Here is a 14,192-nt window from a genome sequence, read left to right on the forward strand (position 1 = left end):
TTTTTAATTGCATTACAGTTAGATACACTTCTATGTCTAACCATAAAACTTTTGTTTTGAGAGTAATATACACTGAGAGGAAACTCCTTCAGCAATAAAAGGGTTAGCACATTTGCAAAGCTAAACAGGATCTGGTTATGGTTCCAAACTGGATGCGGGACTGTGTGCTGAGATCCCTGCATTGCAGGAGATCCGACTAGCTGACCCTTGGGATCTGTTCCAACTCTACAATTCCAAGGTCCCCCTGCCCACCTGTATTTCACTGATCTGGGCACAAAGAGAGCCAGCGGGCAGCCTCTTTCTGAAGCCCAACAATTCCACTGGCTCTTTGTATCAGGAGTGAATGAATCGACTGATTATTTGATTTCTATACTGCGTAATAGGTTGAGGATATATCTGAATCACACTGAGTGCTGTGGAAGCTGGTGTGTGTGTGTGTCATAGGAGCAAATTCCTAGGGGCTGAGGACCCTTCGGACCCCCTAATAAAATATTTGAAGCCCCTCCCCCCAAGTTGATGGGCATTGCCATTCAGATGGTGTGCTTGCGCCGTGACCAATTATGCAGGTGAAAATCAGGGCGTCCTAAGGAAAAGTGGCACATTCAGGGATCAAATCAGAAACGTCTGTAAATCTGAGACTGTCCCTGGATAAGAGGGACATTTGGAGAGTCTGAGCATGCCTGCTCCCGCTCCCCGCAAATATTTTATTCAAGGTGGCACTCCTGATCAGTGCCGGATTTACGTATAAGCTAAACAAGCTATAGCTTAGGGCCCCACTCTCTTGGGGGCCCCAAAAAAATTTAAAGGGGGGGGAGTGGATGTACATTTCCAAAATATAAGATAAAAAACATATAAAATAAAACCTACATACAGCAAGAGTGTTTTGTGTTGTGTAGACTCCTATGATGTAAGCAGGTCTGCTAGCCTGGTCCCTAAAATATCACTGCTTTGCTCATTTCTATATATATAGGGGGCCTACATTCTGCGTGGACTTTGCATTCTGTGTGGACTTTTCAACAACTACTTTGATAAAATACATATTTTGTTATGTGCAAATGGCTTTAGATACCTATTAGGTCCATAAATTACCATATAGCATATATTCAACACAAAAAAACAGCGACAATTTGTTGTTGCCAAAGGGCAGCTGGACATATAAAGGGCCCCACTACCTTCAGTAGCTGAGGGCCTCATCAAATCTAAATCTAAATCCTGATGCGTGGTGAGAAACAGAAAAAAGCTGATGGGGAGGAGGAGGAAAGCCAGAACGGAAACTCACACAGAGACGCGGCGGGAGCTGCTTTGCCGCCGCCTCTATCCGGGCGCTTCCTCCTTAGCGCCCCCTGCCGGCCGCTCCGGGCCGCCGCCGCCGGCAGGAGGCGCTGCGCGGCCGAGGGCGCCAGCAAGGCGGAACCCACGCCGCTTACGGGCGGCGGCGCTGAGGAAGCGGCAACAAAGGGAGGCTCGCCGTGCGTGCGAAGGGCCGTGCGGGCCTGTGCTTGTGTCTGCCGCGCTTCTCGCTCCGAGCGGGCAGGCAGGGCAGGGCCGGAGCTGGCTGCCAGCTGGCAGGCGCCCCGGGCCAGGGAGGCGGCGGCGGCGGCGGCGCTGCTTTCGCTGCAGCTGTTTTTAGTGCCCTGCTGCTAATTCCGCCGCAGGAACAAACTTTTCCTCTCGCCTCGCGCTGCTATTTCGGCGATGGAGGAGTCACAAGGCGCCGGGCGTCCCCTTCTAGAGTTTAATCCCGCTTTACTCCTTCTTTTCCTCCTTCCCTCCTTCCTCAGGCGGCCGACCCCGCCCTGCGGCTAAATATACCCGCTTCGCTCGCTCTTTCCCTCCGGCCGGCTCCCCGGAGTTGACTTTCCCAGCTGGCCGGGGGCAAAAAGGGAGGGGACGACTTAGCCCGTCTATGGGGCAGCCCCACACAAAGAAAGCCCTCTCTTCCTCTTTGCTCTGTAAGTCTCTTTTTCTCTCTCTCTCTTCTCCTCCCCACCCTCAGCTCTGTCTTCTTAATTTTTTTGGGGGGGGGTGTTGCATGTGGGGCAGAACATTTTGCAAAATAGGTCCAGACGTTGCATGCCTCTGATCCTTGGACCCAACACCAAATGGGGTGATCACGAAGTCCCCCCAATTATTATGATTTTTTGGGGGGGGCGGACCAAGGAAGATGTAGAACAGCAGTCTTGAATACAGGTAGAAGTGTGGGGGGGTAGGGGAGAGACTTTGTTTTTTAAAAAACCCCTTGAAAAAAGGCTTAAACCTAAGGACATTTATAAATCAAATTCTATGATTCTAAATGGTGCTCAGAAGGTCTTTGAAAACAACAACCACTGAATCCTAAAATGTGTTGCCTCATTATGAAAGCAGAAGAGTGACTTAAAAAACCCCAGAAACTTATAATTGATAGAAGTTGATATTACAGATTTGGGGTGTGTGCTTTAAACTGTATTGGAAAGAACAGGTCTTCTCGAAAGGCTCAAGGCCCCAGGGTGGAAATTTTTGCCTTTTAAATATTAACTTTTGCCTATCAGGGGCTCCAGTTCTCAAAGTTCTTCTCCCTCCCCGTGGGATACAGTTCAGCTGCATCAAAAACTTTGGTCCATGTGTGGATGTTGGAATCACAAGGGAGCCATTTTAAACCCGGATTGCCGGTCCTTGCGAATATTGCGGTCCTTGCGAATATTGCTTTAACAGCATGCGTAGGGAACCAGTTTCAGTGTAAAAAAACAAAACCTGACCGAAACCTCATCTGCAGTAGACTTGTGGAAGGTGAAGGTTTTAAAAAAGAGTGGCATGTTAGCATCACTTCTGACAGGGCCTTTTAATGAAAGCCTGAATTCCTAGGTTCCGTATTTTAGCTGAGCCAAAAAAGAAGGCTTGTTTATTTTGAATTCATCTAGATTTATTTCTCACTGTACCATATTAGAGGGACTCCGTGAGTTACAATATATATATATAATCCTATGCGTCTGATAAAACTGTGTGAGGTATGCAAGGTTGAGTAACTGAAGGCCACCCAGTGAGCTGTGTGAACTGAGTACATACTTGAAACAAACTCTTCCACTGACCTCTGTGACTTACTTCTGAGTAGACCTGCATAGGGAGGTCAGAATGCAATTCTCCCACAGCAGAAGGGGGCACCCCTTATTCCCATCTCCCTTAAGGCAAGAGGGTGTTGTTAGGAACAAATAGGCGTGCATTCGTCATCCCTGTTCACTGTGTCTGCCTCAGTTTCCACACCTGTGCTGGCTTGGACACCCCCAATTTGCTAAGACTCTGGATGTAGTCAAAATTTGGGAGTGTGTTTACTGGTTATATTTCTGAGATGCCTGAAGGTGTTTTCACGTGTAGAGGAAAGCAGATTTGACAGTTTGCCTCTAAACAAGGGAGCTAAACAATTGGGCTGGATATTAATTACTACTGCATTATCAGTGATTTGTTAATTGCCTTCCAAACAACTGCCTCGGGGTGATTTAACACACAAGATTAAAAACAGCAAATACAGTTAAAACAGGACTAAAACCCTAACAAAGTAGATGCATTTTAAATGATATACCAAGGGAAGTCTAGTACCGTGAGGTTGATTGTAAGCTCCTTGGGACAGAGACCTGTCCTTATTGCATGCTATAAACTGCCATGCACTGATGGTGCGATATAATAATGATGGTGATGTCACAATGAAGCAGGTCTTAATTTATGCTGGGACTGAGCCCCAGAGCATGCTAAATATCCAGAATCTACCCTGTAACATGACAAGTGTGTTTCTGAGCATATCCCACCTGCCTTCCCCTCACTACCGAGTAACCCCGGGCAACCCACACACATGTCGGATTAGGGAACAGGCTCTGTGGGTCAGCGGGGCACGTCTTCTGGACAGGCTTAAAGCCGAGCGGGTCAAAATTTCTGCCTTCGAAATTAACCTCGGCCTAGCAGGGGCTACAATTGCAAAAGCTTTTTGGGTGGGGTGGGGTGAAATGGGGAGGCTGGCTCCCTTCCCTCCCTCCCCCCCCCGACAGTGGGGCGAGGGTCCCACTCCATTATTTCCCCGGGAGTTTAAATGAAAAGGATGCGGTCTGCGCCGTGGAGCCTTTTGCTCCAGAGTAATGGAGGAATCCGGTTGCTCGATTTGTCCGTCTGGCAGGAGGGACGGGCCCCACGAGGAAGGAGTGTAAATTAGGAAGACTGGCGTAAGGGAGGCAGGAGGGTGCCGGCCTGTACAGCCGTGTAATACGCCAGCCCGGCCGCAAACTTCCCACCCGATAATTATAGAGGGAATAATGCTGCATTATTTATAACGCCGGCTATTTATAGCCGGGCCCCAGAAAATGTGGCACCAGACTCTCGGCTGCTGCCTGCTCCCTGGGCTTGTGACCCTCTCCACCCGCCCCACCCTCCTTGCCTCGCGCCCTCCCTTCACCCAGAGGGAGTCCCAAGGACAGCGCAGGGCAAGGGGTGGCGGGGCGGGGGGAGCCGGGTAGAAATTGCATCTGCAAAGGGGTCTTTTCTGGGAGGTGCAATGGGAGGCTGAAAAAGAAAAGGGGGGGGAAGGAATTGGGAGGTCGGGATTTGTGCGGTGGGGGGCAGGGAACGGGTGGGTGCAAGGGCTATTCAGCCCGGCCCCCCTCGCCCCATCTCCAGCCCCCCCTCCGCCTTGGGTCCTTGTATAGCCTCTCCCCACCCCCACCCCTCTGTCATTCCATTCCCCCAAGCTGTCAGTTTTCATGCCTGGGGAGATTATTCCCATATTTTGGCCTGGTTCCCCAGTAGCCTGGTCGCCAGGGGTCAGCGGCAGGGGTCAAGACCGGAAAATTCCCACATGTCTCTTTAAACAGGTGTCAGGCCTCAAGCTCCTCGGGTTAACCCCTTGTATTCCGGGCCCTAGTGGGAACTGTCCTTCCACTGGTTTTTGAATTTGTCTTCCAAACCCGCTGGAAGGTACTGGTAGCCGGCACGTCTTTTCCGTCGTGGTCTTCATTATTTGGTTCTCTTTGTTAACTGCCCTTCACCCTAAATGCCAGTTACGTCCAGGAAAAAGAATGCAATAGATTGGATTGAAAATGACCCCACCCCAAAATGCCATGCAGCGCATATCGGCAGGACAATAGGCCAATAACATTCAATAATAAGAGGCCAGCCCTCATTGACCGCTTAAAGCTTGGCAAGGATGGTGCCCAACACACCTCTATAGGGAGGGTGTCCCACACTGTTGGGAGCCAACACTGAGAAGGTCTGATTTAAAACTGCAAGTCCACTTTACTCTTGGACCCCAAATCTTGGACCCTGAATTAAGGTTAAACCACAGAGCCTAGGACTTGCCGATCAGAAGGTCGGCGGTTCGAATCCCCGCGACGGGGTGAGCTCCCGTTGCTCGGGCCCTGCTCCTGCCAACCTAGCAGTTCGAAAGCACGTCAAAGTGCAAGTAGATAAATAGGTACCGCTCCGGCGGGAAGGTAAACGGCGTTTCCATGCGCTGCTCTGGTTTGCCAGAAGCAGCTTAGTCATGATGGCCACATGACCTGGAAGCTGTACACCGGCTCCCTTGGCCAATAAAGCGAGGTGAGCGCCGCAACCCCAGAGTCGGCCATGACTGGACCTAATGGTCAGGGGTCCCTTTACCTTTTAAGAGCACGTAGGAATAAAAAGCAACTTGCCCTCCAAAGAGCCCAACACCACCACCCAAGCCATGTGCTTTAGTGGTTAGAGTGTTGGACTAGGATCTGAGAGACCAGGGTTCGAATCCTGGGTGAAGCTCGCGGAGCGACCTTGAGCCAGTCACAGTTTCTCGGCCTTACCTACCTCACAACAGGGTTGTTGTAAAAAGAGAACCATGTGACCAGCCTGAGCTCTTTGGAGGAAAGGCGGGATAAAAATGTGATAAATAAATAAATCTGTGTGACTTGCAGAGTACGTCTCCTTCTGAAGGCAGGGATTCTTTGGCTGTGTCATAGTTTGGGGAACCTGTGGCCCTCCAGAGTTTGGGTTACAAAATTCCCATTGCCCCTAATCATTGGCAATGCTGGCTGCAGCTGGCAGAAGTCCAGAAACATCTGGAGGCTCCCTGTTCAACCCTGTCCTTTCCAGATATGGGGCAGGATTACCTGGCCGGTGACTCATCCAGAAACACAACAGACTTCCTTCTCTCTTAATGGGTTACTTTGGGCTCCCCAAAACTTTTCATTATTAAGTTCTTCCCACTCACTGTGGACGCATTAGTGTGGAAATGTTTGCTCCATATGCACCCACTTGGAAGTTTATTTTCTAACAAAGGAGGGAGACTTGCAGAGTTTTACTGGAAGAAGTGCCTCTGAGCAATATCGTGCCATACGAAGGCTGTCTTCTCCGACGCTTCCGACATAGATCGAGACAGCTTCCTTTCTGCTGGTAATATCCCTCAGCTGCTTTACATTTCATTCCTATTTAAGAATCATGCATTCCTACACAGAGCCTTTCAAAGTGTTGTGAATGCACAGGCTCAGCAATCGTTACAACAGCCTTGTAATGTAGGCTACAGCTACTCCTCTGTAAACCATTATTGTCCGTATAATAATATGGGTGGTGGGGGCGGGGAATATGCATAAGACCACCTACTGAGTTTCTGGTAGATATGAAATTTTAACTTGTAACTTCTGGACTCACACATTAAACCCTTGTCAAGTGTTTAGAAGTGGCCCCGGGCTGCAAACTCACACCTTTTGGGCCCCCAGAACCACTTTCTGAGTCCTCCCTTTCCCCTCTACCAATGTGATATTCTGGTGTTTTCTGTTGTAGTTAATGCAGGAAAAGTTTATACATTAATTTGATGTCACTGTAGGCGAGGGCTGGGTTTGAATCCCCGCTCCGCAATGCAGCTCGCTGGGCGACCTTGGGCCCATCGCAATCTCTGAACCTAATCAACCTCACAGGGTTGTTGTCAGGATAAAACGGGGAGTGTGAGGACCCTTGTACACTACGCTGAGCTCCCAGGAGGAAGGGCAGACCTCATAATAAACTAAAAACAAAAACCTGTTGCCCTGCAAATTTTCAAGCTACAACTAACATCAGCTTCCGCCTGCATTGCCCAGGGTATTTTGGGAGCTGTAGCACAGCAGCAACTACCAAGGCTGTTAAAGGCTACTATCTGTGATCACTCTTGATCCTGATGTAGATACTTCTTCCTCCCTCGTTCCTGAGGTAGATCTTTACTCACCCCTTCTTCCCTGGCAGGGGTGAACAGACGCCATTTTGTGGTTCCCCTCAGGTGCCCAAATGTCATGGTGTGGCCATGGTACAAGCCGTATATTCAAAGCAACCCCAGCCCAAAGAATCCTGGGAACTGTAGTTTGATAAATGTGCTGAGAATGGTAGGTATGTTGGGAGTAAACTACAGTTCCCAGGATTGGCCATAATGTGCTTTAAATGCATGGCATGTACACAGCCAGTCTTTGGTCCGTTAATTTTCGTTTGGGCTTGGAGCAGTGAGGTGTCCTCTTTGGTCCTCGACATCTTTAAGCCAGATTCTCTTCGCAGAGATTCTACCCCCCTCACCAAAACACACACACACACACACTTTTTGTGTTGGTATCCTAACCCTCTGCTCTGTTTGCACAGCCATCCTCTCGCCAAAGTCGAATGTATTGCAGATGTCGATCTCCAGCGAGCAAACAAGATGGCGCTGCGGACTGGAGGCAAGGTACGGTAAGCCTCACAACCTTTCGCTCTCCCTCTCATTCTCATGCCCGCCTACTAGGCTCCACATCCTCCGACCAACTGGCTATGTACGCACCCTTCATTTAAAGCACACCTCCCCACCCCCCATAGAATCATGGGAACCGTAGTTTTCCCCTCACACAGCAACATTTCCAAGCTGTCTCAGAAACTACAGTTCCCAGGATTCTTTTCTCTATTTTTTTCTTTAAATGTATGAGATATACACTGTGTGTGTGTGTGTGTGTGTGTGTGTGTGTGTGTGTGTGTGTGTGTTCGTGTTCCAGGCCACCTCAGGTGTTTCTAACACCATAATTAATAAAGTTAGGGATAATTTGGGCCTGTTCCCCTGGCCACAAAGTCCTCCCTCGCTTCCACCCATAGTTACGGCACTTCTAATTTTAGTCGCGGCTGTCTCAGAAGAGTCCATTTCTAGGGATTTTCCAGGCCTCACTTTCTCATAGCCCTAAGATGTAGGGGTTGCGGGGGGGATACAGATGGAAGGCACCCCCTTTGGAAAATTCACGTGGGTCAAAAGCGTGTGTTCCCCCAGCCAATTTTGGAGTCTTCCCCCTTAGCGACAAATGACAGAGGCGCATCTCCCCCTAGATAAGAGGGGAGTGGGCTCCATCTTTCCCTCTCTGAGTGTTCAGCTGTTGCATCAGGCAGGCAGATATAGATATATAGACACATGCACATGCAAGGCGGGTTCTGCGCTGAGCAAAAGCCACTTGTGTCTAAATGAGGCAATCAAAAACAAACACCTTTATAATTACCCCCTTGGGCAACGGCAGGCAGCCCAGAGACCTGGAGAAGAGAGGGGCGTCCCCACGGGAGATTTCGGTTGTGTGAGGCATTGGTGTCTGCGCACACGCAACATATACACAAGCTTAGTGCACCAAGGAGAGGATTATATTTTGATCTGGGAGAGCAGAGTTCTAATCCCACTTTTGCTACGGCAGTTCACAGGGCAGCCTTGGAGCCGGTCGTAATCTCGCAGCGGCACCTCCCCGCAGATTAATAGCTCAAGGCTCCGGAGAGCCGAAAGAGAGAAGTATTTCATATACAACGTGCAATTAACTTGCGGAATTCACCGCCACTGGATATATTTATGGCCGCTAGCTAAGAGGGCTTAAAAGAAGAAGCAAGCAGGAATATTTGCGGAGGATAACCAGTCTTCCAGCACCTATTAGTCAGGAGAGCTAGATGGAAACTCCTCCATTGCAGGGGGGTTGGACTAGATAACCTTTGGAGGTCCCTTGCAACTCTATGATTCTGTGAACCAGAGGGCAATATGCCTGTGTGAATACAAGACGCTGAGGGCAATCAGCTTGGAAGGCATGTTGCCTTTTCACTCTTCTTAGAAGCTTCCAGCTGGTTCCTGTTAGAAACAAGACACTGGTTTTAATGTTGAGATCCTTTAATTTGAGGATGGGGTACCTATGGCCCTCCAGATGTTGTTGGAATTATGGGAGTTGGAGTCCAGCAGCCAGGAATTATGGGAGGTGGAGTCCAGCAGCACCTGGTGGCCACAGGTTCTCCACCTCTACTTTAACTAGTGATGCCTAGAGTTGAACATTGCCCGTAAGAACAAGCCTAGCTGTACACTATTATCTTGATAGCCCTAGAGGACATAACTAGCGTAGGTTCATTGATTTCAGTTGTTCTACTCTAAGTAGAACTTAATTGGCTAAGACCCTTATTGTTACATATGAACCATGCCCAGCAACTTAACTATGGTTTGTTTCCCATTAACAAAGAATGATCTGAATCTATTTGGCTTATGAAACTTGGTTTCTTGGTGTCATGTGTGAACTCAGCACCCTTCCTTGATTTTTTATTTTTTTTTACTAACCCCATCATGGATGGTCACCAAACTGCAAAGTCTTGAGGCGAGAGCAGCTGGAAAACAAACCGCACTTTGGGGAAACAAACCATAGCTTGTTTGATTGTCTGAGGGTGGGAATCTGCCAGAAGATAACTTCAAAGGCTCCTTGCAGCATAAAATGTAGTCGGATGACATACACTGGGATAAAGCAAATTTGCTCCAGGATAAATGTAGCAGCAGCAATTCTATCCCGCAGGCTAGCAAGAAGACCAGCTTTTCTTTGCTTTCTCCACAAACATCCTAGTGCTGTTTTGGGTTATCCACTCTCAAACTATTGACCATCTGCACCCATAAATGCATTTAGATGTATTCAGATTATTTTTTTTTTAAGTTGTCATGGCTTAAAATGGCCGCTAAAACAAACACTGGAGGCTACAACCTGAAACAGTCAGGCAGGTTAGGAACCTGTTAGATTGCAATCTTAAACCCATCATCCAAACCCCTTGTTTAAACAGAAGCAGGCACGCATGCTCAGAGACCTGGGGAGACAGGGCATGCAATTGAGCATCATTCCCTGTGAATTGTGCCCTTGGAGGTAGGATCCTGACAGAATTAGAGCCCAAAAGGGGCTGCTGGAAACCGAGAGGGCGTGCTTAGGTAACTCCCAAGTTACGTAGAAGCAAGGGAATCACAAAATGTTGAGTGTCAGTCGGAAAGGGAAGACAAAAAATCGGGCAGGGGGAGTGAACTGCTTGAGCCCTTGACAGCTTCTTGACCTAGGACATGGCTGACTGGAACCCTGAACAGGAGCACTATTAGGTGTTAGTTAGGTATAATGGAGGAGTAGGGGAACCTTAGGACGCGGGTGGCGCTGTGGGTTAAACCACAGAGCCTAGGGCTTGCTGATCAGAAGGTCAGCGGTTCGAATCCCTGCGATGGGGTGAGCTCCCGTTGCTCGGTCCCTGCTCCTGCCAACCTAGCAGTTCAAAAGTATGTCAAAGTGCAAGTAGATAAATAGGTACCGCTCCGGCGGGAAGGTAAACGCCATTTCCGTAGAAGCGGCTTAGTCCTGCTGGCCACATGACCTGGAAGCTGTATGCCGGCTCCCTCGGCCAGTAAAGCGAGATGAGCGCTGCAACCCCAGAGTCAACCACAACTGAACCTAATGGTCAGGGGTCCCTTTACCTTTACCTTTTTAGGGGAAACTTTGCTGCCCCCTCTCCCGATGTTGCTAAACTCCCATCATCCCTGGTCATTGGCTATGCTTGCTGAAGCAGATGGGAGTTGTGCTTCAGCAGCATCTTGAGGGCCAGAAGTGTCCCACACTTGCTGCACCGCAACATTTTATTGCAGATCTCACTTGTTATATATTCCACTTGATCATGTATGGTGATACAGGTCTCTCTCATGCATGCTTTGGGCACAAATGGATGCAAGTACCGACTTGCTGAATCCGAGGAAGCCCCATCTAGCCCCTTGCTCTTTCCAGTAATGATCAGGTATTGATGTCTTTGGAAGCTCACCAGTAGATCACAAAAGCAATGGCTTGTTAATTCTCCTTGGGGTGTGTTGCAACAACAGCAATATAATGTTACCCGACGGCAAATAATAAAGACTTGACAGAAAGACGCTGAAACCGTTAGCTAGATCAGCAGGAGAGCTGGAAAAAGTTGCTCCCAGTTTTTTTGGAGCCGATTCTCAGTTTTTAGGAAGGAGCACAAACCTGGGGGGGGGGGGGAACCTTCCCCTCTTGGGGCACCTGGGTGAGCAGACAGAGCATTCACCCAAGCCCTGCTTTTCTGTTGAGACAATGCTGAGGTTTAAAAGATGGCTTTGAAACAGATTATCCAAGTAGTGGATAACAGCTTTTAGAGAATGAGAGAGGGCTGTTGTCAAATAAGATTGCCCTGAATTTTTGGATTAAACTCTATGTGTTAAACCGGCGGCTTTTAAAACTTTCCGCTCTCGAGGAACCCTTTCCGAGTTCACATTCTGCCATGTGCCCTGTGAACGCCTGCCGCAGAAGCCCTGCATGGTGCAAAGGATTCTGGGGGCTTGTTCTAAGGCATCTTATGCTAGGTAAACTCTTGAGAGCATCCTAGACCTTTTAATATAGCAATTCTGGGTTTCCCACTTCAGCACCAGTATTTATTTATTTACTTGTGTGTGTTGCATCCTGCTCTTCAACCCCCCAAAAATGGGGGGGGGTGCTTCCCAGAGTGTCTTGAAACCATCAGTCCCTGAACCCAGGCTTACAAAAGACATGACACAAAAGGAAAAGATTTGGGGAGGGAGGAGGAAAAAAAGCAAACCCAGGCACTAGTTCTTAGTTGCAAGTTGTTATTTCTTCTGGCAGGGAAAGAAGCAGCAAGCTCCCTGCACTGCTCCTTTTCTGGTCAACAGATGGGGCCAAGCTAGTCTCTTCCTTGCCATGATATTTCTCCCAGCAAGCAGGGGGAGCAGCCAATAGATTGCAATGAAATCCCACCCCTTTCAAGTTTGGTGGGCAGGATCCAAGTTTCAATACATTGTCTGGCAACATGCAGTGTCTGACTGAAAGGAGGTCGACACTGTGTTGCTATCAGATGTTCATCTATTTGTTGAATTTGTGCCCAGCTCTTGCTCCTGCAGAGGGGTGTATTGTCATTCTTACAACAGACATGCCGGGTGTGTCCTGTACTCAGTATTGGCTCCAGGATTTTGGAAGAAGCAGGACATGCAGCCCGGTAATTATTTGTGTGCCGGCTGCAGCCTTGGCCAGTCTTGAGGACCCAGCAAATGCAAATGGTCCCCAGTCTCTCTTCCTGGTTCTTCTTCCTAAGATACCTTGCGCAGAAACTTTCTTTTCCTGTCCCTTCACACACACACACACACACACACACACACACCATTATCTGTCTTCTGTCTGACATCTGTCTTCCCAGGCAGGCCCAAGGATTCTTCTAGGATGGGTCATTAGGTAAAGGTAAAGGGACCCCTGACCATTAGGTCCAGTCGTGACCGACACTGGGGTTGCGGGGCTCAACTCGCTTTATTGGCCGAGGGTGCCAGCGTACAGCTTCCAGGTCATGTGGCCAGCATGACTAAACCACTTCTGGCGAACCAGAGCAGCGCACGGAAACGCCAGAGCGGTACCTATTTATCTACTGGCACTTTGACATGCTTTCAAACTGCTAGGTTGGCAGGAACTGGGACCGAGCAATGGGAGCTCACCCCATTGCGGGGATTCGTACCGCGATCTTCTGATTGGCAAGGCCTAGGCACTGTGGCTTAACCCACAGCGCCACCCGTGTCCCAAGATGGCCCATGAGGTCATGTTAATAGATTTGTTCTTCCTTAGGCCAGCCAAGCTGTTTTGCATAAGCCAGCCCAGGGATTCCTTGTCTGGCGCAGTCCTGCAGCTTGTATTTTTATCCATATCCCAGTTAATCAAAATACTACTTTGGCCACCTCATGAGAAGAGGCGACTCCCTGGAAAAGACCCTGATGCTGGGAAAGATTGAGGGCACAAGGAGAAGGGGACGACAGAGGACGAGATGGCTGGACAGTGTTCTCGAAGCTACCAGCATGAGTTTGACCAAACCGCGGGAGGCAATGGAAGACAGGAGTCCCTGGCATGCTCTGGTCCATGGGGTCACAAAGAGTCGGACATGACTAAACAACAACTACCATTTATTAATTTCTAGGGATTTTTTTGGGGAGGGTCCTCTCAAATCTATAACAATATGGTTCCAAAAAGTGCTTTCCTATCCAGACAGCTTACAGGGCCAGGGACTCACCTGTCTGCTAATGGATGGATCTGTCCTGTTCCCAAACAGCATGCGCTGGAAAACAGTTCCTTACGGCCAATCCTGTAGCACAGCCTCATTTACGGCTTCTTTTGCAGATGACTTTTTCAAACCGCATCCTGATATTTATATAAAAAAGCAAGCCCTTAGAAGTCCATGGCCTGCCCATCAACACAGCCAGATCTTGAGAAAGTTCGTACAGTGGTACCTCGGGTTGCAGACGCTTCAGGTTACAGACTCTGCTAACCCAGAAATAGTACCTCGGGTTAAGAACTTTGCTTCAGGATGAGAACAGAAATTGCGCAGTGGCGGCAGCGGGAGGCCCTATTAGCTGAAGTGGTGCTTCAGGTTAAGAACAGTTTCAGGTTAAGAACAGACCTCCAGAACGAATTACCGTAAGTTCTTAACCCGAGGTACCACTGTACTGTATATAGTGCAAGGAGGTCTGTGTTCTTGACCATTTGGTCCTAATTTATAGCCTTAATAATAGCACAATCCTGTGTGTGTTTACTTAGGAACAAGCCCCACTGTGCCCAATGGGGTTTGCTTCCTGGGCTGCTTAGGACTGCAGCCTGAAACTTTCAAAGACTTCTGCTGCCTTGCCTTCCTACCCTCAGGGATGGAAGAAGACCTCAATATATTCCTTGCTGATATTCCTGTCATCTGGCTTTTCAGAGCTTTTTTTGCATAACCTTTCTCTCCGTCCAGTGCGCCTTCCTCCCCACCCCTCTGCAAGCCAACACCCTGTGGGCCCCTCTGAGACTTCGCTGCTTGCGAGGGAAAACCCTCCTCTTGACAATATTGCATGACATTACTATTTACTCTTGGGAGGGTGGGGCGGTGGCGGGGGGGGGGAACCCTTAAGTTAAGATGCCATTAAATCAAAGACCCTTTGG

At 48.9% G+C, this 14,192-nt stretch overlaps 1 protein-coding gene across 3 annotated transcripts in view; it reads left to right on the forward strand.

Moving 5' to 3' along the window:
- The first annotated feature begins 1,613 nt into the window (after nt 1-1,613).
- Nucleotides 1,614-14,192, forward strand: part of ERF (ETS2 repressor factor) — a 38,060-nt gene continuing 25,481 nt past the window's right edge. For 2 of the 3 annotated variants that reach the window (XR_014171048.1, XM_081922154.1), the window contains exons 1-2: nt 1,614-1,952; nt 7,585-7,671. Coding sequence is in view for 2 of the 3 variants with exons in the window: in XM_081922154.1 (XP_081778280.1) it covers nt 1,907-1,952; nt 7,585-7,671 (133 nt within the window). In the remaining variant the exon portion in view is untranslated. The remainder of the gene's footprint in view (nt 1,953-7,584; nt 7,672-14,192) is intronic. The other variant, XM_081922156.1, reaches the window with a different exon arrangement.

The sequence above is a fragment of the Podarcis melisellensis genome (genome assembly GCF_964234715.1).
Source record: "Podarcis melisellensis genome assembly, chromosome: 8".
Taxonomy (NCBI): Eukaryota; Metazoa; Chordata; class Lepidosauria; order Squamata; family Lacertidae; genus Podarcis; species Podarcis melisellensis.